The following is a 25225-nucleotide window of genomic DNA, read 5'->3' on the forward strand; positions in this document are numbered from 1 at the left end:
TGAATCAAGGTGAGCCATGTATATTTTGATTTTTCATCTATGAATGTTACAAAATATTTATGGCTCTCCCTAGACATAGAAGGTGCTGTCCAAACATCAGAGTGCACAAGATCAAAACAATTTTCATAAATAGTCTTAGAATTAGGGAAAACAGATCTCTGATGTTTACCAAGAATACAAGCCTCACAACTTCCATTCTTTAAAGATAGATTAGGTAACATCAGTCCTAAGGCACGATAATGAGGATGGCCTAATCTACCATGCCATAAAACATCACTAGCTAACACAGAAGCAGAATTGAAAGCACAAGATAAATTTGAAAGCTTGGTGTTTTCAAGCAAGTAAAGCTCTCCCTTGCTCACACCCTTTCCCAGCATCTTCCTGGTCTTAATATCCTGAAAGCACACATCATTAGGACTGAAAATAACATTGCAATTTAGATCATTGGTTGCTCTCTTAACAGATAATAAGTTGGATGTGAAAGTAGGCATATAAAAAGCTTGAGACTCCTTATCAAACAGTTTCAAGTTTCCTACTCCCTCAATTGGAATTCTATCACCATTAGCAATCACTACACTTCCTAGAGCAGGTTTAACATCACTAATCAGTCTAGCATCCCTAATCATATGATGAGAAGCTCCCGAATCGATGATCAAAGGTCTAGTAGTATGTGAAGCACTGTGAATAGAATTTAAAGCATTGACACTGATGTTACCAGAGTTTGCATTGATAGCTTTGATAAGGGCTTCAATGTCTGACTTGCGGATGAAGGCATCATCAGGGGATGGCTGAGACATGGCATGGGATGTGGATCCACCAGTGTGGGTGGTTGAGATCATAGCTCTTCCATCTTCTCCTATGCGCATGGAGCCTGGTACTGTGGTTTCATGAGCTCTTGCTTCATGTGCTTTGGCCTGGTTGTATCTGTTGGTTGAAGCAGGTCTGAGGTGAGGATGGAGGATCCAACAATTGGTTTTGGAGTGGCCTAGATTCTTGCAGTGCTCACAAGTCACAGACTTGTCTCCTCCTCTTCTTGGTTTGAAGTGTGCTTTGTTGACTGAAGCACTCTCCATCTTCTCAGCTTTGTTTGCCATAGACAGTTCCCCTTTTCCACCAAAGAGACCATCTGAGCCTAGCTCCTTCCAAAGTTGAGCACACACATCATCATAGCTTGGAAGCTCTTTAGCTCTCAATATGTGTTTAAGTACATCATTGAAGCTTGGGTTGAGTGTGAGAAGCAATCCAAAGACCTTGTCTTGCTCACGCCTCTCTTCTAGTGTACTAGGATCAGTGGTACTTGGTCTCAACATCTCAAGTTCAGACCACAACTGGCTGTACTTTCCAAGGTGTTTGGTGAAGTCCATCTCCTCTTGCTGTAAGTTGTTGATTGCCCTCTTAACCTCAAAAATTCTGGTGAGGTTTGAAGTGTTGCCATATACCTTGTGTAAATTTGTCTTGGGGCCTCACTTGTGGTGATGTGCTCCCATAGACCTCTTCCTCCAAGAGCTGTCCTGGTCAATCTCGACCAGGTAATGTAGTTAGGACCTTTCAGGATGATTGGAATCCTCACTAGCTTGTGCTGCTCCATCTTTGCTTGCTATTGTCCAGCGGGTTAAAAAAAATGCGCCAAAAAGAAATTTGAATTTCTGAGGCTAGACAAGAGAGAAAACAAGGGAAGCCAAGATATGTTCTCTAGAAATGAAGAAAGTAAACCAAACAAGTAAAAGAGTAAGGTGAATAGAATAGATTTGCGGAAGCAGTTTGGTGTTCAAGAGCTTGGAGGCTCTGATACCATGTTAGAAATTGAAGAACAAAGTGAAGAACAAAAGAGAAAGAGAGAGGTTTAATATAGAAAGTAAAGAGAGAGATAGAGTAAAGAAGGAGAATCTTATTTGCTTGATTAATTTGCTTATGGGAACATCTCATATATATAGATATTACAAGTATGGCAAATGGTAGATGAGATATGATAAACTAATAATCCATTGTCTTGAGACCTTAACCCACCATGCATGCTTGTCCCTTGTAGTGGCATCTCTATTGTCTTGAGACCTTAATCAACCATGCATGTTTGTCCCTTGTAGTGGCATATCCATTGTCCTGAAACCTTAACCAACCATGCATGCTTGTCTCTTGTATTGGCATCTCCATTATTGTCTTGAGACCTTAACCAACCATCTTATTTCTTATTGCTTCATCTTCACACAAGTTTCTATGATTCATTGATTCGTTCATTAATGAGCTTGACTAGTTATTTGAGCTAATCCCTCTAGTTATAAAATGAGATAGGTTATCGCATTTGTGATCATGCATCATGGTCGAGCCAAAAATCTCGAATAGTTTGACTCTTCTAAGATTCATTGGTGTCGGACTATTTGACAGAAACTGTGTGTTTTAACACAAACACGTGTGGGAGGAAACTGATTATGTTCCTTGGGTAGGACCTCATCAACTTCTTCATCCTCAATCCCTCATCTTCGCCCTCATCATATTCACAAGAGACCATATCAATCTACACAAATCGATTAAAGAATAGCTCATATAGGTAGTGTTAATAAGCACATCATAAACGTCAAACTTATAACCTGAATCTCCCTCAAGACCTCAACACGCCTTGCCGTTTTACACACCAAACATGGGGAATTATGCAAAGGAATAAAATAAACCAAGATTAACTAGAAATGTGCATTACACAAAAGTGCCAAACTGAACTTCGAAGCTACAAAGACAAAGGCTAACGCCAATAGTTCACGGACTCTCGTCTTCTTCCTTTAGACTAATGAATCATGGACTCTTGTCTTGTGCATTGTCTTCTTCCTTAGGCTGGTTATCGATGATAACCGGTGTTTTCTTCTCTGCATCCACAAAGCGACCTGTCATTGGATCAACAGGGCGAGTGTCTCTTTCCCCGCCTTTACGTCCCATAGCCACCATTGGAGGAGGAGGAAGTAAACCGGATCTGAAAAGAAGACGCTGAACTGGGTCTGATGCCTGAGCACCAACAGATAACCAGTACCTGTACAGAAAAAACAAACAAAATGTCCATTCATCAGGAAAAAATACATTCGTATTTAATTAAATTTACACCTCCAGAACAAGATTTATGATTGCGTGACTAAGTTCTAGCTAATCTTGGCATGTGTTCTGCTACTATCCAGACGTCATAAACTTTTAACTTTAAATGATGCAAAAGGGCATGACAATTAGCAAGATTCCAAAGCTGCATAGCCTTCATGATTACCATATTATATATGCAATTTTGTATAGGAAGGAATGTTAAGTGTTTATACAAATCAATAGATTCTTCATCTCACAGGTTTTTGAAGCAATGGCCCATAACTCAAAGCAGAAGTTCCTCAGAAAAGACTCAAGACTGGAGGAGTTTCATTAGTTATATATATATATACAGTAAAGTTTGTTAAAGCATTTCCACAAAATTTAATCTGTTTCTTAAACTAGAAACTGATTCAATCTCAGTATTGGTTCGACTAACAGTTAGCATGACAAGGATGAAAATGATCAACACAAACCATGGGAACTAACCATGTAAATTTACCTTTTGATCTAAAAAAAAAAAAACATTCAAGACAAAACTCATCTCTTTTTTTTTTTTTGTATTAGATGGAAAGACAGTTAACTATTAACGAAAAATGTGACTATAAAACCTTGACTGATATCTTCTAGAACTAATTTAGCAGTCAAGCAAAAGATTTCAAATGCAGAAGCTCTGAAGAGTGATAAGTAGAAAACAAAATTCGTAAAAACGAATTGCTCCTCAAAAGAGCCTTCTTTCACAAAACTATAACGAACTCAAGACTGCGTCCAAATAGTGTTTATCCTAATGCTTCCAGCTCCATTCACACATATTAATAAACTAAGAGGGCTTCCTCCTTTATATAAATACGTTCCAGGAGCTAGATAAAAGGAACATACTTGATTCGATCGAACTTGAGACCCATTCTCTTACCACCGTCCTGGCCTGAAGCGCACACACACGAATGAAACAGTGTTAAAACAAAACGAAGAGAGCAATCGAAACGAGGAATAGACTTTCTTCATGTAAATCACCTGGCAAGGGATTGAAGTAACCCAAGACCTCGATGTGCTTCCCGTCTCTCGGAGATCTGCTATCCGTCGCCATTACCCTAAAAAACGGTCGATTCTTGCATCCTAGTCTCGATAATCGGAGCCTCACAACCATCTTTCTCTTCCCCTTGGCGAAACTCACAAAACCCGATCAAAGAGAGAAAGATAGAGAGAGGCTGAGATCGATAAGGTTTTAGGGTTTTCTCCTGATCCTCAAAACGACGCCGGTTCGATAACGTCCGTTTTAACGAGTCAATAAGTCAAAACCGTCTATTTTTTTTTTTTTTAAATAAGTTTTCACGGCGCCGTTACATAATCAAGACGGTGTTCCCATCATATGCACAAGAGGATTTGGTTCGCCGCCACAAGACGGCCTTTCTCCGACGAAGGCGAGACGATCAGCACCGTTAGAGATTACTGTACGGAGAAGACGATGGAGTCTACCGTCGCTCCTCTTCCTCACCGACGGCGGCACCTGCCGAATCGAAGTTTTCGCTCTGTTCTTCATCACCTCTGCTCGAGTTTCGAAAGTAATAGCCAAATATCTCTCGCCACACCGGATGTTCTCCGGGAGCTCGTCACTAGAACAGGTGAGAATCTCTTCTCGTATTGCAATTACAAGTTCCTTCTCTGTGATTTGAGCTTTTATAATTTCGATTGTGTGGTATAATAATATGATCCTTTTTGTGTGTTTCTGAGTATAGAAATCGCTTGCGAACCTGGTGAAGTGCTGACTGTGAATCCGTTGATCCTTGAGCCAAGATCCGATGGAGTTTCTGGTGAATTTAGAACTGAGAACGTGGAAACGGTTTCGCTGGAAAATAATCTGATGCTTGGAGATGTTTTCGACGGAATTGACTTGCAAGATGCATCTGTTCGTAGCCAACACAAGGATTTTTTCGACGAGTTTGAGCTGATTATTAATGGAAGTGGAGAGTTTGCTTCAGAGAGTTGTGTGAATCTATGTGAGGCGTTGGATGTGGATGACTACGGTGATGATGATGGTATGGCCAAACAAGCGATTGATTTTGTTCAAAGTGTTCCAGAGAAGCCTAGTGTTGCAGATGAGGTTCAGGTAGATTCTGTAGAAGGTGATGAGAAGAAAAGTATGAGTGAGGAAGAGGAAGTTCCCAAATTAGTTAGAGTCTTGGAGACCAATGGTGAACAGATGGGACCTGTTACTAGTAGTCAGGTTTTGACAGATTCTATTCTTCAGATGGTTGAAGATGATGACGAAGTCGAAGAAGGAGAGATATCTGGGGATGATGGTGATTATAATTTGCTTGTACGAGATGATCTACCAGCTGAAAGGCACGAGGAGACGCATCTCTCACAAGAGGAATTGGATAAAAGAGGAGAAGGGAATAGTAGTAAGAGTACTTGTGTTGAGGTAGTGAATGGTGAAAATGGAGTTAAGGAGAATGATCTAACTTCCAAAAACCAAGAACAGGTATTGGAATGCCATGTTGCTGATTATATTCTGATCTCCTGTATGGCGTTTACAAAAGCTGACTTGTGTTTTAACATTTTTGTCTGCAGATGGCTTCTCAAACTTGCCTAAAGAAAAAATCTGTGCCTTCTAAGGAAGCAAAAGCTAGAAAGAAGGTAACATATCTTCATGGGAATATCTTGCAATTAGTTTCTTTTTTTTTGTGTGTGGCATAGGACGTTTGTTTACTGATAAGCTATTTTCATACAGGCAAAAGCTCGGAAGAAAAGAGCTCAAGAGCGTATAGCACTTGGCGTGAAGAAGTTGAAACTGAAGCCAGTAGCTCCGAAACCAAAACCTATAAAATATTGTCGACACCATCTCAAGGGACGGTGCCATGAGGTATGCACTATGGCGCTGGATTCTACAAGATTCTATGGAACTTTGGTTTTGTTTTCTTGTCGCTGACGGAAACTTCTTTCCATGTTTTGCAGGGAAAAGACTGCAAATTTTCACACGATATAATTCCGGAGACCAAATCTTCGGTATGATTTACTGTTTCACAAACATATACTACTCTTCTGAACTTTATATAGCAGCAATTATTTAGACAAAATCTGAATCTTATATTTTTTTTCTCTGTGGTCTCCACTCATTATATACTTAATGACTTCTTGCTGTTTCAGCCGTGCTGCTACTTTGCAACTCAGTCATGTATGAAAGGAGACGATTGTCCGTTCGACCATGATCTGTCCAAATACCCTTGCCACAATATCGTGACCAAAGGTTTCTGTCACAGGGGTGATAAGTGTTTGTTTTCTCACAAGGTACTTCTAGTGAGTCTTCTTCCGAGTCTTATTATATATTTGATCTTTTAGATCCTAATATACCAAATTTCAATTAACAGGGTACTCCACAAGCTGCTTCAGATACACCGAGTGCAAATCTAACAACCTCATCAAGTAACATCGCTGCAGCATCTTTCTCGCCTCAGAAATCAAACAAACAAACCGTGAGACAGGCCATAGCCAAATTGCCCGCTATTCAAGCAAGAGTTTCAAGCTCAGCTGCGTTTTTGAAGCCCTCTAGTCAACCCAACCAAAAGAACTCATCTGATGCATCATCTTCGAAGATCAATGAACATGCAACACCTCCACAGATTCCTCCTTTGAGAAAACCATCCGTTGCTCCTAAGGGTATGAGTTTTCTCTCTTTAGACAAAACCACACAAGAGAAGGAGGTCAAACCGTCTCTCGAGTCCAAGCAGCCACAACAGATAAGCTCTGTTCCTCTGGTGGCTCCCAAAGGAATCAGTTTCTTACCATCTGCATCGGAAGAACCAGCAAGTAGTAGAAATCTCAAGACAACGCCTAACTTACACATTCAAAGTTCTCTACACTCTGCCATGAAACTCGCTGCAGAATTCGAATCTACTAAAGTTGAGAGACGCACAAATGGCCCCGAAGAAGCTGTAAACAAGGGGGACGTCACAGTTAACACTGTAACCAGAAACTCAGGGAACATATCGTCCAAGATCCTCGACTTCTTGTCAAGCTTTAACCATGGCAAAAACTGATCTGTATATGGTTTCTCTTTGAGATGAAAGAAAGAAAAACTAAACTCAGTGTTTAGTGCATTCAGGTATTGTGCTTTCGTTCCAGCTTAATACCAAAATTATATAGATCTTTATGTTTCTTGCTAACCGCCTTTAGACTTCACATTCTCTCTAGGTCTGAAGCTGAATCCTGCAATGCATCGTCTTTGAAACGTCTCCTCATGTTTAGAAACAGGTTCCTACAGATTTCTTTATATTTGCTAATTAAAAGCTTACACTCTTCCATCTTATTTCCTTGTTAATTTTACCCTTTTTTCCTTGTAAACACTTAAGTTGATATAGTACTTTGTTTAAGAAGAGAGTGGTCACTACATAAGCATGTGCTTGACCTGTTTTCACCTAAACTAGTCATTGTCCTTGTTCCTTTTTATTTTTCTTGTTGGTTGGTTAAGAAAAGGTACTTGCTCTTTCCTTTACAGTAGTAATCTATCATTTTTAAGCCAAGATACTGCAGTAAAATCCAATCTTCTCAATAGACACGTCAACCAAAAACCAGTTTGTATCTGCCGAAACTGGTTTTGTCAAAAGACTCATAACAGTGAAAGTGAATCGGATTCAAGCTCTGCATAAGTATTGGTGCCTTGAGAATGAGGTTTGGTCAACACATGGTAAATGATGAGAGAAGCATCATCTCTTCGTCTCTAAGGTGTAACTTAAGTTTTTTCCTTTTGTAGTTGTTGCAGCTTTAGCTAAAGAGTAAAGAAAGAAAAAAGCTTCATCAACTGGTACAAAACAAACCCTTCTATAAAGGGTTATAGATTCTGTCTAAGCACATGGTGCCCTTCTTAGTGTTGTTACCTTCTCTAGTTCCTTTATTTGTGAAAATAAAATTTTGATTGTCCCCATTAGTGTCTCTCTATATCTCTCTTTAAATGCATCATCTACTATTTCACTTTCTGGTAATATTGTATGTTAATTGCAACTTCTTTTTAGATTATTATACTCGCCTTTGAATCTCTATATATCTCTTCAAATGCATCAAGTGCCATTTAATTTTCTAGTAATTTAGGTTAACTGCATCTTTTGGACTATTTAACACATTTGTTGTTTCTTAGGTTATTTTGAAAATCTGAATAATAAATAAAAGATGGCGTTAGTTTAGTACAGTACTACTACTACCTGGACTTGGTCAGATCCAGTTCAGAGTGGAATATTTATTTATATCGGTTATAGGAGTAATTAACTGTCACGAGTCTCAACAAGAATTTTCCGGACCATCATACGATAATTCGGAAGTAACTATATGTATAATTTTAATATTATATATAGAGTATAGAGTTATTCTTGTGAACCACTAATTTTACCCACCAATAAGATTTTATTATTTCAAATTCGATATATTTAAAAAAAAACAAATATTGTCTAGTTATATAATGTTTTTAAAATCAAAAAAGATAGAAGTTACAGAAAAAGAATTAAAAAAATATATTTTAAATGTCGTCAGCAAAACATTAAATGCTAAATCCTAATCCCTAAACCAAATTCCTAAATCCTAAACCCTAAAACCTTGGATATACCCTAAACCCTTGGATAAACCCTAAACCCTTGGATAAACCGTAAACCCTTGGATAAATTCTAAACTCTAAATAAAAAACACTAAAACCCTAAACCCTAAATCCTTAACCCTAAATCCTTGAGTGTTTTAGTGTTTAGTGATTTTGATTTAGAGTTTAAGATTTATCCTAAAGTTTAGGATTTACCCAAGGGTTCAGGGTTTAGGATTTAGGGTTTAGGGATTAGGATTTAGAGTTTAATATTTTGCTGACGATGTTCAAATTTTTTTTTTGTAATTAATACTTTTTTTATTTTTTTATTTTTACCTTTTAATTTTAAAAACATAATATAATTTGACGATATTTTGGTTCCTTTTTTAAAAGATATCGAATATGAAATAACATAATCTTATTGGTTGGTGAACCTAGAGATTCACCATAAGGGTGAACCCAAGAATAAGTCTTAAGGGAGGCTAGAAGCCTATAATAATATAGTAGTAGTAGACTAATAGTTAAGAATATTAGTTAGATTTTGACACTAATCTATACATTCAACCATTCTGTTAGTCTTATCAATACTATTAAAAATAAAAGACTTTTAATAAATCTACTAAAAAGATTACCAGACCTATCTATATTTATTACTATATTTGCCATATGCAAAAGTTGTTCTGCGATATGTCAGTTATATATATATATACTAGTGGTTAGTGCACGGAGTAGCTGTCCTTTGTTGTAATTTGAATTTTTTTTATGTAGCATATTTTGGTTGGTGGGTGGTCTTTTTAAAGTTTTAATTATATGTTAGATGGTTAAGCAATATCTGGATCCATGGTGGTGTTAATGATTTTATGGTTTAAGTAGTGTAGGTAGATAGTAAAAAATAACTCCCTGAACAACGATTAATTTTTTTTTTTGACGGCATACTTTTTATTATACAATACAAAACATTACACATTGTTTTTCCATCTTACAACATAACCTGAGTTTGTAATCCTACCCTCTTTAGCTAATTTGTCTGCTACACCATTACAAGTTCTTTTGACTTTTTGAAAGCCAAAGCAGTAATTACTCTCTTTTGCCAGATTGACAATATCTTTCATGTAAGTTGGGCAGTGATTTCCTTTGATGCTGCTGGGTGAAGCTTGATGAGAATTAGACAAAGTGTCATAGATTTCAGAGGAATCTCCATAAAAGGTGACTATGTGATATCCTAGCTTCCTCATTTGAACTACAGCCATTCTCAATGCTTCAGCTTCTGCATCTAGTGGGGAGTTGACTGGCTCTATTGCAGCTTTTCCTTCTAATATAATTCTTCCGTCAGTGTTAAATAGAGTCCAACCAATGCCAGCATTGTTCGTTGGTGACGTCCATGAACCATCTACAAAACAGGACAAAGTATTAGTCTGTGTAATTATATCATCAATACTATCATATTTTTCCAATGCCAAAGTATTAGAACTTTCAGGTGGCACATTTTGTAACTCATTCTCCTCTGATGTATTTTTCCAAACATTATAGTCTACTAGGGCTTGATTTATAACATCAGGGATGAGTTTTCTTTTCGCATTAAAGATTAGATTGTTTCTCATTTTCCAAATCCTCCAACCTATGAAAGGAAAAATACTTGCTTCCTTTCGTTAGTTGTTATTGAGGGTAAGCAACATGCTTACGTTTTCTATCAATGAGTTACTTAATAAGTTATCACTTGGTATTTGGATGGATGGTGTCATGCTCCATATTTCCTTACTGACTCTGCATTGGAAGATTAGATGGTTCGTTGTCTCCTGATGTTCACCGCATAGCTGACATGTGCTATCTGCCACCATCTTTCTTTTGTGCAAGTTCTCTGCAGTTGAGATTGAGTTATGAGCTACTTTCCAAGGTATCCCCTGTTTGTCTTTGGCGCTTGACCACCAGAATTTTCTCATGGCTTTTGTCATTTGATTTAGTACTCTTTTGGGCAAGAGGAAACAAGACATATTATATGCTGGAATGGCTGTTGCAACGGCTTTCAGAAGAACTTCTTTTCCTGCAGGGGATAAAAATTTAGTGTACCAACTGCTTATCTTTTTCTCTAGCTTCTGATTAATGAAATCGAAAGCGTTAAACTTATTTATGCCTATGAATTCAGGGAGACCTAGATATCTACCAAAACCAGACTGTCTTATTAATTCCTGTACATTCACTTAGATTTCTTCTATCATCCCTATCTAGGCCTTTACCAAACATAATAGCTGATTTACTGAAGTTAACAGCCTGACCTGAAGCATTTTCATAGATTTGCAAGATTTGCATTAGTTCCCTGCATTCTCCTTCTTCTGCTTTACAAAACAAGAGGGAATCATCAGCGAAAAGTAAATGAGAGATTGCAGGACCCGTTCTACTTGCTTTAAAGCCATGAATTTTTCCTCTTTGAATACTATTTTGAATAATAGAAGAAAGCCCTTCAGTACATAATAAGTAAAGGTAAGGGAAAATGGGGTCGCCCTCCCTTATTCCTCTGTTTGGTATTATTTTTCCAACAGGGTTGCCATTTAAGAGAATTGAATATGAGGCAGAGCTTATACATTTCATTACCCATCTACGCCATTTCTCATTAAATCCTAGTCTTTCCATTACTTCATTTATGTAGTTCCATTTGACCTTGTCAAAAGCTTTACTTATATCTAGTTTTAAAAACATAAAAGGTTGTTTGAGCTTTTTTTGTGTTCAAAGAGTGGAGGAGTTCATGGGCAATTAGGATATTATCCGTGATAAGTCTATTAGGGATGAAAGCAGTTTGGTTTTCTGAAATTATTAGGTGCAGCCAGGGTTTTAGACGATCTGCTAGGACTTTAGAGATCAACTTATATGCAACATTGCATAAGCTGATTGGTCTAAAGTTTTTTGGGGTTGTAGGGGACTCTGTTTTTGGTATGAGACATATATGGGTTTGTTTCATTTCATCGTCTAAGATTTCATGTTCAAAAAAAGCTTTAGCAAAATTTAGAGCACCTGTTTTTATTGTCTCCCAATGATCTTTGAAGAAGCCTGGATTTAGTCCATCTGTCAGATAGCTTGGAAGAGTTCATTTTCTATGACAGGTCTGGTGAGGTCCTTGTTAATTTCGTCTGTGACCTTGGGCTTTAGATGCTTCATGATTTCTTGAGTTGACCTATCCCCATTGAGAGAGTAAAGATCAGTGAAGTAATTTATAAAGACTTTCTGGATTTCTTCCTCAGATGTCAATATTTTTCCAGTGTCATCACATATTGTGGTGATACGATTAAAGGATCTTCTTTGTTTAGTTTTTAGATGGAAAAATCTTGTGTTTCTATCACCTGCTCTTAACCAAAAAGCTCTACTTTTTGTTCTCCAGAAATCCTCTTCAAGTTTATATTCTTTAGCTAGTTTAGTTTTTATAGTATTAATATATACAAAATCTAAGGGATAAGAGTTATACGCAGATTTTAGGAGATTCTTCAGCTTTTCAATCTTCTTTGCTGAGTTTGTAGCGGATTTTGACTTCCATCTGGCTAGACTTGATCTGCATCTCTTGAGAGCAATATGGAAGCGGCTACCAGGTAAGTGCTGACACTTTGCCTCCCAGGTGAGTTGAATCTCCTTTTGAACTTCTTTGTTGAATCTCCATCTGTTATCATATATGAAGAGTCTTGTTCTTTTCCATTTTCTGTCTCATGTATTGAGAAGAAGTGGCTTATGGTCAGATCCTATCCAATCAAATAGTTTGACATATGCTTTTGGGAATAAATCTTGCCACTCCGCATTAGCTACCACCCTATCTATCTTTGATTGTATAGTATATTGTTTTCTTTGACCCATCCATGTGTACTGACCTCCCACTGTTCTTAAGTCATGGAGACCTAAAGTGTTGAGCATTCTCCTGAATGTATTGAACGTGTACTCATCTCTTCTCGGCCCACCATCTTTCTCATCATTGCTTTTTATGTCATTAAGATCACCAAGGACCACTCTCGGTTTGTTGTTGACGATTCCAGCTTCCCTTATACGAGTCAACTTCTTCCAGTGCAGGTTTCTCAGCCTTTGATATGGATTGCCATATATATAGGTTATGTACAAGGTAGGATTTCCTGCTTCCGATATGCATATATCAGTTTGATGAAGTGAAGGCTTCTTCATAAAACTCAAACTGATATGATATTCCCAAAAAATAGCTAACCCTCCTCTTAGACCTTCAGAAGGTAAAACATAGCTATGAGCATAGCCTAGCTCTGATCCGATGTTTTTAACGTAACTTATGCCGTTTTTAGTTTCGGTGAGGAACAAGACATCAGGTTTAGAAGACTTCCCTGATGTCTTTTAGGTAGGGAATTTTCAAGGGGTTCCTCTTTAACCCTTGACAATTCCAGTGCATTACTCTCATGGATCCTGTGGTGGTATTATGGCTACCACCAAGCCTTCCTCATCATTAGTCTCTTCAAGTCTTTGTCTTTGTCTTGTGAATGGGTAAGAGTCTTCAGAGGTGATGTCTTCAAGCTTTCTTTTTGATCCTCTATCTGCACCAGAGGAAGAACCTATCTCAAACGTTGTGGTGGGTCCAGTGATACCAGGGATAGAAACAGGGGTTCCATGGTTGAGAAGCGGCTGAGTAACGTCCTGCATATACTCGGCAATGTGGACTTGATCAATGTTTTCCTCCTCATCGTGATTAACTTGCTCTATTGGCGCTTCATCGTCTTCCTGTTCAGGCAAGATTTGTTCATTTTCACCCAGAGCTTCCTCTTGATCTTGTACTTGTAGATTCACTGGTTGGATTATTTGCTCCTCTTCATTCTGTTCGATGAGTTGTTGAGGCTGAGGAAGAGCATGTCCACATTCCCTCTCTTCATGTGTTAGTCTCCCGCATCTTATGCAGAACTTTTTTAGCTTTTCATATTCGAAGCGGAGTAGTACTGGGTCTCTTCCTTCTTCAAACTGGATGTATCGCGAGAAGGTAAGCGGCTGGTAAGCGTCAAATCTTATTCTAACCCAAACCTCTGATAGATTGTCTCTTGTGGGCTCCACTATTCTGAGACCTTCTAGCTGTCCTAATTCTCTTCCTATTTCTTTTACCACCCCCTGGTTTCTGTATTCATTCGGTATGTTATAGATTTGAACCCAGAAGGATATTGTAGTAAGGAAGCTTGGGCTTCTTCTTCTAAACCAAGGATCCATGACAACCATCTAGTCTTTAAAGGACCAAGGACCCCTATCTATAACATATAAGAGATTGTGTTCCTCTGTGAAAAAGAACTGAATCGTACCGTCATCATTTATCTGACCTCGAACTCGATTGTGGAGTCTCCAAGCTTACGGAAGTGTGTTACGCATTCCGGTAAGGTTTTGATGCGCGGGGTTTAATCCTCTAACCACTAGACTTAGACGATTCGCAGTTGCACTTTTTCTTTGGGTGTCTCTCGAGAGTCGGAGTGGTTGGAGATTTGATCCAATGTTTAAGTTTTGCATAGCTTTCCATAGATCTCGATCCATCTTGCTTAAGTGAAGTTGTGGTAGTAAATTTTTGTGGTAAAAGAAAAGATTTACCGAAGAATTCGGATTGAAATCGCAAAGAGCGAACAGTAGACCCTAATCGCCTTTTCAGGAACCCTCGGGAGTTAACTTAGTCAGCGATTGAGGTGGTAGCTTAATTGGTGATCATTTGTAATTTAATTTTGGGAAGTAATCTTAATGTTTTTGTGTGTCATGTATTGTTTGTCTTTATTGATGTTATATTTTATATAATAAAACAGTGGTGTGAATGGAAAATATTTATTAATGAAGATAAATTATTAATTATTTTGTATGGAAATGAAAAACCAAAGTAGAAAATACTACACAAATAAAGTTGTAAATTAAAACATGATATTCCATGTTATTAATTATATTGAGGGTGAAATCATAGATTACGTTTTCTACATATTTTGTTTCTACGAAGCCATTGATTAATGCATGTAAAATGAAAATTATGAGTGCAAGTAAGAGAGCAAAGTTTGTTTCCATATTTGTAATTTTCGAAGCATATAGTGCATATATCATTTTCTTCTTTTGTAGTTGAAGGCCTATTTATTTCCTATAGATCTGTGATGATAAGATCAACGTCAAGTTTTGCAGTCGCATTTTGGTTGTACTCTTAGATGGTAAGAGTAAGTTGGAGGCCTATTTGTTTCCTCTAGATCTGGATAATATTAGTTATTTTTGTAGTTTCATGATTCTCGCAATGAGTTTTTTCTTAGTATAATAGATGTTCGTTTGGAGATATATTTGTTTGTTTTTGCTGACGGTGCCCGTGTCAGTTATACCAAGAAATCACACACTTTTATGTTTCATGTAGTGTAATTTTTATATATGTAGGTTTAATTTTTATATATGTAGGTTCTGTTTTGGTTTATGTGAGATAGAATGAGAGGATTTTTTAAAAAAATTGATAATGAATATAAACATAAAGTATGGACTAATAAATAAACATAAAGGCCCAATAAATTATCATAAATTCAAGCTAATCGGCTAGTTAGAAACACTAAAGAGAAAAGGAGAAGAAGATTCGCGAGTTGGAAACAAAGCAAAAAGAAGAAGTTGCTTCTTTGCTCGACATGTGTCGCAAAATAGGGATATGAAGAATAATGTGGCGCATTGTGGAGACTTTCTCTTCAACTTTATTAGTATAGATATATATATTGATTGTAACATTAAGAAAAAAATAAATTACTCATATGAACATAAATCTGAATAGTATTTAATTACAAATTTAATTTAATTAATAGATAAAATGAGCCCATTGTATGCTTTTAAGCCAAAGAAATAAATAATCTACGTTAAAACTATAATAGTATTGATCGTTACAAAACCTATAAATTAAAATACAGAGCATAAATACAATTATTTATTTGATACGACAATTCAAATATTATTTTTTTTTTGTTTTTTTGTCGAATCAACCGGTGCCGGTTCACAGGTTAGTAATAGATTTTTTGGATTTTATCGTATTTTTAGTTAATAGATTTTCATTATATCCAAATTTTGTAAAAACATATCAATTGGTAAAACCTCTGATAGAAGAACATAAATTAGTTTGGATTATATACGGTCACCGGATTTAGTGTTCAGTCACGTGTTTCGATCAAATATAAAATAATGCTTATATTTAAATTCGTTTATAAACCACATATGTACTCCACTAAAATGATTTAAATAATTTGTAAAAATAGAATATATTTCGCACTATTTAAATGTAGATGTACTATTAGCCCTCATTATTTGGTTTTAGTTGGGTATTTTGGTTTTAGGTGTTTTGATTATAAAATTTAGAAACTGTTCAGGTATTTACAAAGTTGGGTTTGGTTTCAGTTGAGTAATTTAGGTCTTTGGCTAGGTTTAATAGCAAAGTTGGAAACGGCTAATTTGCAAAAAGATATGGTCCGATTCAATTCCGGTTTGATTCTGATTTTTTGGGTGATTTTTATAAATTAAAAAAAATCACATAATTTGAAGGTTTTCAGTTTAGATATCAAGTAATTTGGATTGCTCGGATAAAAAAAAAAAGATAATTTAAACATTTTGAATAAAAAATATTCGGATAATTTGTTTTTCCGGGTAATTTGATTTATAAATAGTATTGTTAGGGTATTTGGTCATTTATGAATTAAATATAATTAATATTTGTAAGTATATAATTTGTATTTTAAAATTCAGAAACCCATTTGATTCTTAGTTCGGTTTCAGTCTTCCAGTTACATGCATATATTATTTGTTCGATTATTTATGAAATTCAGTCTAATTTTTGTTTTGTTTTTTTTATTTGGTACAGTTTGATTCGATATTCTGGATAAATATGCTCAGACTTATACAGTATTTTATAGAAATTCGTTTAAAACAATTATTTAATTTTTAAAACAAATCTGTGTTTTTTAAGTGCAGATCAAAATCTAGTATAAATTAATTTTTTTTACTTTAATTTTGTTAAGCGTGAGAGTTTCACTTTTTATTTTTGGTTCGGCTAAAAAAAAAAATTCCACCTAATTACGTTGAACTCTTTTATATGATTGAAAGAATATATTAATTTGTTTGAACAGTTAAGAAACAAGGACTCAACGTCGCTGTCTACGATCACTTCTTACTATCAAACGACATAATCCAAGCTCGAACTGGGACGGTATCGATGGTATGTCCCCACGCAAGAAACCAAATCTACGATCTGCATTTCTCGCCACTACGTCTCGTTATACTTTTATTATTCATCTGTTTTTTTATTTTTAGTTGTGTGAATGAATCTCAGGATTTCTTGTCGGTGCATTGAAAATAAATGTTGTTTTTTAAAAACAAAATTATTATCTTTTGGTTATTATGAAAGTTTTGGCCAATCAAGAATTTTGTTTTGTTTTATTGCGTTTTAACAATATGCAACCTTTTCTTATATGTATTTTTTGGAAGAACAAATTAATGTTTCTTTCTATTAGATAACATAATCACTTGATCAGTAATACGCACTCTTTTAGTTATGGTCAACATTTGATCACTTTATTTGTGGACCTATGATATATTTGCATTTGAATTCTTAATTGGACAAGGGAATATCAAATGATTTACCAATTCTAGTAATATATTGAGTTTATATATTAGGGAGATATGCACAAGATGTTACGTCGGTGCTATTCTCCTAACAGTTAAAGTGAATTGTTGATATCTGTTTTCACAACCATTTGATTTTTAGCTCTTTCTTTTTTATTTCCCGAAGCAAAGATATGAAAACAACGTTTTGGGGGGAATGAAAAATAAATAAAACAAGAATATATCCAATCTAATATCAAGAAGGATTGTTTCTGTAAGTTTATATTTGGAGGAAGAAACATACATATATAGAACGTTACGTTGTGGTTTTATGGTGATAGTGTATACCAAAAATTGATAAACGTCAAAGCCCTTTTCTCAAAATAAAAAAAATGATAAACGTCATATTTAAAACCGATTTTGAACATATGAAACATTTATATTCATTCAAAAAATTTAAAATTTATATCAAATGTTGTATTTAGAACCGTGTTTGGACATATCAAAATGAAACATTTACATTCGTCCATAAAATTTAAATCATTGATATAAAAATCATCGTTTCTTGAATTAATTAAAAAGAAATAATTTTTTTTTTTAGTTTTATAATTGTTTTAACCCCCACATATATTGTTTTATAATAAGCCCCCATATATTTCATAATCAGTTTTGATCATATCGGTTTCACAAACTAATCCAAACCAAAAGTTTTCTTTTGGTGATAGTTGGATCAACGGGATCTGATCGTGTTAATTTGTCTTCGCATTGGATACCTTTTTAGATCCAACAAAGTTCTCAATTCAAGACAATTTTCAATCAATTCCACTGCTTAGTTTCTTCGACAGTGGGGATTAACCATTATGAAAGTTTGGACTTCATATAAATAATCATACAATACTAAGAGATATAGACAAACATCAATTTTGAAGGTGATAAGTGATAACGCGTGAGAAAAGCTAATTTACTGGAGGAGGGAGAAGAAGAGGAGCAACATCTTGCTCCGTCGCTGGTTTCGCCTCTTCCTGTCGACCCCCAACGTTCGACCTGCCAAATCGATGCATCATGGATCGATAATAGCACGGTTAGTGGCTTAGGGTGGTTCTACAAAGATCAAATGGGAGTCGAAAGATTTGGACTACAAGGTTGCAGGAAAAGCCTATCAAGCCTCCATGCAGAGATGGAAGGACTCATATGGGCGATGTCCTGTTTGCGAGAATTACAGTACACCGTGATTCATATCGAGACGGACTGTTCCAACATGGTAAATATAATTGCTAACCCTACTGACTGGCCGGCCTTTGCCTCTGAGTTAGCTTTCTTCCGATTTCAACGAGCCGGTTTCTTGGAGTTCAACATCAGCCATATACCGAGGACTAGGAATTCTCGTGCAGATTCTCTCGCCAAGGAGGCAAGGTGTACCGGTGTTTTTTTTCCCATATAGATCAGATTCAGCCGGATAGAATGTCTCTTCGGAACGACTCAAGCCCGACTACCACTTGATCTTAAAAGATGGGCGTCGACAAAAAAAAAAGTGATAACGCGGATGAGAGCGAAAATATAAATTTAGTTATGGAAGTTACCGTAATATATATTTTCTATAAGTTACCGTAATATTAATATTCAGAAATAATTACCCTAATATTTATACAATAATTTTTTTTTGACAAAAAGTTTCATATAATAGCTTAATTTATTGCAGCTAATAACATCTCCAACCCACTCCGTAATGGAGATGCATTTAGTCACCTATTGAAGTTAATAGTCTTTCCAAGCAATTTATCTCATTCTTGCGACTGTTACAAAATGGGACATGAAATCTTGTCCCAGTTGGGTAATGCTTCCAAATGTTTGGTTATAATTTCAATCGGAGACAACTTCTACTGTTTGGAGTTCTCTGCAGTGCATATAAAACAAACATGATTCACATGATAGAAAAATTATAGGAATCATGTCATTTACTGGACGATGTTAATATGTCATAAAAGTGACAAATAAGTATCCTAAAAGGTGGGTTTAGCTGTATAATTCTAATTGACATGATACCCATTTTTTATTAATAAAAATCTAAAACAAAATGATGGTTGCATTAATAAAAATCTAAAACAAAATGGTGGTTGGTTAGGCAATCTAAGAAATTAAATGCATGAAAAGAATAATGTTTAATTCTTTCGAGTATTGCTTTATTTCGTGTCTAGCAATAATTATAGATAATTGTTTTTAATTTTTTTTTGTTATATAACTACTAAAAGTATTACTATTGATAGTTTTTGAAAGTAATTCATCAGTAAAGTTATTCTTTATTTCAAATATATTATATTTTATTAGTAAATATTTTAAAACTTGAGAAATATAAACTAAATAATTTCTCAAGTGTTTTAAAATAGTATACATTAAAAAATATTGAAATAATTTAGTTTTTCTTTTAAATAAGTTTGAAATATATATATTTCAATGCAGATGCATCAAAATTAGAAAAATTCTCTAAGATAGCATTTTTTAAGTTTTTGTCACAAAATAATATTCAATGGATAAAATGACAAAAAGAAAGTTTTATTAAAGGGTAAATATACATTTATATCCTATGGTTAACTAATTTAGACTTACAGTTTAGAGTCAAGAGGTGGAGTTTTGAAGATATAGTTTCAATCTTTTTAAAATAAAAAATTAAAATTAAAATTTTCAAAATAAAAAATAATTATTTTAATCATTTTTCTTATTGAATGTTATTTTTGTGACAAAAACTTAAAAAATATGATACTTGAGAATTGGCATCAATATTATGTTTGGGAAAGACTGAAACACATATACTCAAACCAGTTTATTTACCAAAATAAAACAAGATAATGTGTAGGGAATCTATTGAGTGTTGAGTCTCTATTGACATTAATATTAAATTAAAATTTACTTCTTCAACCTAAACAAAGAAAAAAAACAAATGGGTTCAAAACCCACTAGGCTCTCTTAAACACACTAGTTTCCTCCATTGACACTATTATCCCACTAGCTTCGAACTCATCCCATCTTTTCTGTTAAAACAATTCTTTCTCTTTCTCCATCTCTTGTGACCAACTGGGAGCAGAAACCAAACAAACAGAAAAAGAAAGAAACGTCTCTGTTCAAACATGGAGATTGAAGATTAATTGCATCCCTCACCGTTCTTCTTACACCAAACTCGTTTCTGTTATTAATTCCCTCTCTTTTGTGAGAGCATTAAACTCTCATAAATAAAGTAGAACAAAAAATATCATTCATTCCTTTGCTTCTTCCTCGCTGTTACTTTCTTCTTCTTGCGTTTTAAGTCATCTCTCTCCTTCTGCCACTTCGATTTTTTTTTCTCTCAGCTCTAAACCTGGAGCTTGAGATTACCCATCATCAAACTTCATATTCCTCGTGATCATCGAGGAAGCTGATCTCTTCTATGGAATGGAGATTTTGATGTCCTTCCTAAGGTTCTGTTTACTTTCGTCGGTTTTAGTTGCTGCTTCTTCCTCAGGTAAGTTTGATTCATTATGCCCTAAAGAAAGCAAACATTTTTACATTGTTTGATTACATTCAGACAAAACCCAGATAGATCAACTTGCTTTTTCGGTTTTATTTATTATATTTTCAAGTTTTCAACCAACGTATTATAATTCTGGGTTTTATCATTTAACAATGGGCTTGTATTTCAATTTCAGGATTGGACTTGTTGTCTCCATCATCATCACCACCACCGTCTCCGTTACCTATTGTCTCGGTCCCTACTGCTCCACCAGGTATATTGTAATGTTCTGTAATAAGCATGAATCTTGGATCTTGAACTTGTAATGCTCTGTTTTCTGCAGGCCCTGATTCAGATAAACCTCCATTTCCATCGGTGGCTCTCCCTCCGCCTATTCCAAGCATTGTGCCTCCTAGAAATGGTTCTAACAAAAAGCCTCCTGTTGCTCCTGGTATAGTACCTACCCCTTATTATTACTCTGTTTCGCTTTTTATGCCATAAACTCATTTTGTGGTCTCTGAATCAGTTGCATCTCCGCCAGTCATACCAAAGTTACCGCACTCTAGCTCACCTGGTATGTTGTGGTTTCTGTAACTATACTTGAATCTCTTATTTACTTTCCTCACATTGTCTCTGTTTAATCCTCTGCTCTGAGCAGTACCCACCTCTAGTCCAACAAGAAACTCACCAACTACCCACCCGTGGGCTTTCCCCATTGAATCTCCTGCCGGTGATAACACAAGTCCGTTTGCTGCACCATCTAATGAAACTGCTAAACCCTTATCTGTCTTACCACATAAAGGTTTTTTTCCTTTTTAGGCCATCAATCATATGAGTTACTCTTGTTTCCAGTATCAACAAGACTAACTTCATGTTGTTATTACATCGCCAGAATCTACTCCGAGTAACATACACCATCATTCTTCATCATCTCCTCCTTTGTATCATAGACATCATCAAGAGCCAAAGAAGACCAAAGATAGTCCAGCTCCACCACCACCACCAAAGATGTCAAACCGTAAAGGTTTCCACTTTACCGTACCCTCTGAGATACTTAGTTTTGCCAAGTCATCACTCTTCTCAGTGATCTTGATTCTCTCTTTTTTTTTTTTTATAGGTCCAATCTCGTCCTCAATGCACCCCATCTCCATAGCTCCATCACCTTCTCCCACCCAAGGTTTGCTTCCTCCACTCTTAAAACTTTTTCAACAACAAATAGACAAAATCTCTTCCTCTTTAACCTCATTGCTAAACTAAACTCTCTTTATTCCTCCTTAAGCTTTTCCTCTCAGGTCCTCTTCAAGACCTTCAAAACCTCGAAAACTCCCACCTCTTCAAGCACTCCCTCCTCCTCCCCCTAACTCAGGTCCCTCTCAGATTTGTTTCAGACACTGTCTTTTCATCATCTTTGTTTTAATCTGAAACCACATTTTTTTTTCTACAGATTGTTCATCAACCGTCTGCTTAGACCCCTACACAAACACACCTCCAGGATCTCCATGCGGCTGCGTCTGGCCTATTCAGGTCGAGCTTCGTCTCACCATGCCCCTCTACGACTTCTTCCCGATGGTCTCAGAGTTCGCTCGAGAGATAAGTGCTGGAGTATTCATGAAACAGAGCCAAGTCCGTATAATGGGAGCCAACGCAGCCACTGAACAGCCTGACAAAACCATTCTTCTCATCGATTTGGTCCCGCTTGGAGACAAGTTCGATAACATGACAGCAATGCTCACTTACCAGAGATTCTATAGAAAGAAAGTATACATAGATGCAACAACCTTCGGCGAATACGACGTGGTCTACGTGCGTTATCCTGGCTTACCAGCTTCTCCCCCTTCCGGCGGCATGACTGTTATAGATCAAGAACCGTCCTCTCGTAATAATAACAACAACGGGATGGTGAAGAAACCGTTCGGAGTTGATGTTCCAAAGAAGATGCGGAAGAGAGAGATCAATGGTGCAAGCATTGCTGTGATTGTTTTGTCGGCTGCTGCTTTTATCGGTTTGTGTTTCGCCATTGTTTGGTTCTTGGCTTTCCGGCGAGGGAGAGCTCGGCGGCGGCTTTCTACAAGAGCATCACTTGCTCAGCGTACACTACCTTCTCTCACCAAGCCACCAGGTAAAAAAAAAGGAATGATTAGTTCCATTTAGTGTTCTAAAAATCGGTCCAGGCGACTCCTAGGCGGGCGTTCTTGAACATTGGTTTAGCTCAACTTAGCTTTGTGGAACATTGCAGGTTCTGTGAGATCTTTAACCGGAAGCCGGTTTAGTTCTACTTCACTGTCCTTTGAGTCAAGCATTGCTCCGTTTACTCTCTCTGCTAAGACGTTCACTGCAAGCGAGATAGCGAAAGCTACTAATAGCTTTGCGGAGTCGAGGGTTCTTGGTGAAGGCGGGTTTGGAAAGGTGTACGAAGGTCTTTTCGATGATGGAACTAAAGTAGCGGTTAAGGTACTAAAGAGAGATGACCAGCAAGGTGGGAGAGAGTTCTTGGCTGAAGTTGAAATGCTTAGCCGTCTTCATCATAGGAACTTGGTGAATTTGATTGGTATTTGTATCGAAGATCGTAACCGTTCCTTGGTTTATGAACTTATACCTAATGGCAGCGTTGAATCTCACCTCCACGGTATGTTTTTTGAACCTCCACGGTTCAGATTGTTGGTCTTTGAAACTAATGTATTGTTCTGTTTCTGTTTTTTTTTCTGTAGGGGTTGATAAAGAGTCTTCGCCTTTAGATTGGGAAGCTCGGTTGAAGATAGCTCTTGGTGCAGCTCGTGGATTAGCGTATTTACATGAAGACTCAAGCCCAAGAGTTATACACAGAGACTTCAAGTCAAGTAACATCTTGCTTGAACAGGACTTCACACCTAAAGTCTCTGACTTTGGTCTAGCTCGAAATGCCCTTGATGATGAAGATAACAGACATATATCCACACGCGTAATGGGAACTTTCGGGTAAATACAAACCAGAACTAGGCCTGGGTGTTAGAGTTCTAGAGATAACCGCTATTTATAAAATCGGTTCGGTTTTGGTTTGGTTTTCAGTTCGGGTAACAGTGTTAGGAACCAACTAATTTATATAAATTTCGGTTCCAATTCGGTTCTGATTTAGTTTGGTTTTTCGGATAATTCAAATAAATTTAAATATTTTGGATAAAAATTGGATAGTTAGGTTCTTGCGGATAATTCAGATAATTTAAAATATTTTGGAAATAAATTATTTGAGTAATTCGAGTAGTTCGGTTATAAATAGTATTTTATTTTTATTTTTTATAATTTTAAAACTAAATATAAGAGTAATATTTGTAAGTATAAACCGTATTTTAGATATTCGATTACCTGTTTTGTTTTTGGTTTTTCATTTCTAGAGATATAGGAACCGTTCATATTTGTGAACATGGGTTCTGATTCAGTTTTCGGTTCTAGGTTAATATGCCCATACCCAAGTAGAACCGGAACAAACTCCTCCAAACTGTTTTTTTTTCTTTTTTTTTTAACTTGCAAGTGTTGCTCTTTGATAGGTATGTGGCGCCAGAATACGCAATGACAGGGCATCTTTTAGTGAAGAGCGATGTGTATAGCTACGGAGTTGTGCTTCTCGAGCTACTCACGGGGCGTAAACCAGTGGATATGTCACAACCACCAGGTCAAGAGAACTTAGTTTCATGGACTCGGTCTTTTCTCACGAGCAAAGAAGGGCTTGAAGCTATTATAGACAAGTCTTTAGGACAACCCGAGATCCCATTCGATAGCATAGCTAAAGTAGCTGCTATAGCTTCGATGTGCGTTCAACCGGAAGTATCGCACCGTCCTTTCATGGGAGAAGTAGTGCAAGCTTTGAAACTTGTATGCAATGAATGCGATGAAGCTAAGGAACTTAACTCTGTAAATTCACTTACTCAAGATGATCGTCTGGGAGATGATAATGGAGCTGAGAGCTCTTGTGGTGGAGAGGGGTCTGGCAGGATGGTTCGGTATCCGTTGCTACCGAGTTATGACTCTGAGCCTGACACGGAGAGAGGACTTTCTGTGTCGGAAATGTTCACCGGTTCGGGGAGGTTAGAGAGAGTGTCTAACTCTGGTCCCTTGGCCTCGGGTGGAAGCAAGAGGTTCTGGCAAAAGATGAGGAGATTGTCCACGGGGAGTTTGAGTGAGCACGGGTCATCATCACTCATGGTACGGTCTGGTTCGCGGTGAAGGATCTTGGACTGGTTACAGAACATTGGAGTTTTTGATTGTCCCTTTTAAGTTAAGAAAGGTGTCTTGTATTACAAGCAACTATTCTTAACCTTATGGAAACCGGTCAAGAGAGATCATGCCCGGTCCAATAGTTAGTTGAAAAGATGTATTTGTATCTTTAGAAGGAACAAGAGATCATGTGTTTATCTGATTTGAATGTACATATCACGTTTAAGTCGAAAGGCATCACACCTTTCTTTACAGTCCCGGTACAAGACCGGTTCGCTAGTCTATATTTGATTTTGGCTATCTAGGTGTTACAGAACTTGTAAACTAGAGCTAGTTAGTAGTAGGCAATAGCCAATGGGCAATGGGTAATGTAAAATGGAAACCCT

At 36.6% G+C, this 25225-nt stretch overlaps 4 protein-coding genes across 11 annotated transcripts; 2 read left to right on the plus strand and 2 right to left on the minus strand.

Moving 5' to 3' along the window:
• Window positions 1–2523: 2523 nt before the first annotated feature.
• Window positions 2524–4315, minus strand: LOC106327352 (30S ribosomal protein S16). Its single transcript, XM_013765484.1, has 3 exons — window positions 4069–4315; window positions 3934–3979; window positions 2524–3016 (listed from the first exon to the last, which is right to left on the minus strand). Exons 1-3 carry the CDS (start codon window positions 4199–4201, stop codon window positions 2785–2787), a joined length of 411 nt encoding a protein of 136 aa, XP_013620938.1. The 5' UTR covers window positions 4202–4315; the 3' UTR covers window positions 2524–2784.
• An 84-nt stretch (window positions 4316–4399) lies between these two features.
• LOC106327350 (zinc finger CCCH domain-containing protein 65) lies at window positions 4400–8025 on the plus strand. Of its 4 annotated transcripts, none has more exons than XM_013765481.1 (9): window positions 4400–4676; window positions 4791–5536; window positions 5626–5691; window positions 5786–5917; window positions 6010–6060; window positions 6202–6351; window positions 6423–7156; window positions 7246–7305; window positions 7550–8025. In XM_013765481.1, the coding sequence occupies exons 1-7, from the start codon at window positions 4424–4426 to the stop codon at window positions 7089–7091; spliced, it is 2067 nt and encodes a 688-aa protein (XP_013620935.1). In that variant the 5' UTR covers window positions 4400–4423; the 3' UTR covers window positions 7092–7156; window positions 7246–7305; window positions 7550–8025. The 4 variants fall into 4 exon arrangements, with proteins under 4 accessions (XP_013620935.1, XP_013620936.1, XP_013620934.1 ...); XM_013765482.1 differs by having other exon boundaries at window positions 7553–8025; XM_013765480.1 differs by lacking the exon at window positions 7550–8025 and having other exon boundaries at window positions 7246–7548.
• A 1520-nt stretch (window positions 8026–9545) lies between these two features.
• LOC106327613 (uncharacterized protein At4g02000-like) lies at window positions 9546–14270 on the minus strand. Of its 5 annotated transcripts, none has more exons than XR_001267489.1 (5): window positions 12069–13008; window positions 11621–11780; window positions 10888–10944; window positions 10378–10655; window positions 9546–10004 (listed from the first exon to the last, which is right to left on the minus strand). XR_001267489.1 is itself a non-coding variant. In XM_013765803.1 (5 exons), exons 3-5 carry the CDS (start codon window positions 10919–10921, stop codon window positions 9574–9576), a joined length of 747 nt encoding a protein of 248 aa, XP_013621257.1. In that variant the 5' UTR covers window positions 10922–10944; window positions 11621–11780; window positions 12069–13008; the 3' UTR covers window positions 9546–9573. The 5 variants fall into 5 exon arrangements, 3 of the variants coding, with proteins under 3 accessions (XP_013621257.1, XP_013621258.1, XP_013621256.1); XR_001267488.1 differs by having other exon boundaries at window positions 10297–10655; XM_013765803.1 differs by having other exon boundaries at window positions 10374–10655.
• Window positions 14271–20137: 5867 nt separating this feature from the next.
• Window positions 20138–25218, plus strand: LOC106327145 (receptor-like serine/threonine-protein kinase ALE2). The gene is made up of 12 exons (XM_013765214.1): window positions 20138–20663; window positions 20848–20925; window positions 20995–21102; window positions 21178–21225; window positions 21310–21453; window positions 21544–21675; window positions 21769–21828; window positions 21931–22017; window positions 22096–22770; window positions 22888–23277; window positions 23360–23606; window positions 24173–25218. The coding sequence occupies exons 1-12, from the start codon at window positions 20594–20596 to the stop codon at window positions 24846–24848; spliced, it is 2715 nt and encodes a 904-aa protein (XP_013620668.1). The 5' UTR covers window positions 20138–20593; the 3' UTR covers window positions 24849–25218.
• Window positions 25219–25225: the final 7 nt, after the last annotated feature.

This window comes from Brassica oleracea, chromosome C2 (assembly GCF_000695525.1).
Source record: "Brassica oleracea var. oleracea cultivar TO1000 chromosome C2, BOL, whole genome shotgun sequence".
Lineage (NCBI taxonomy): Eukaryota > Viridiplantae > Streptophyta > Magnoliopsida > Brassicales > Brassicaceae > Brassica > Brassica oleracea.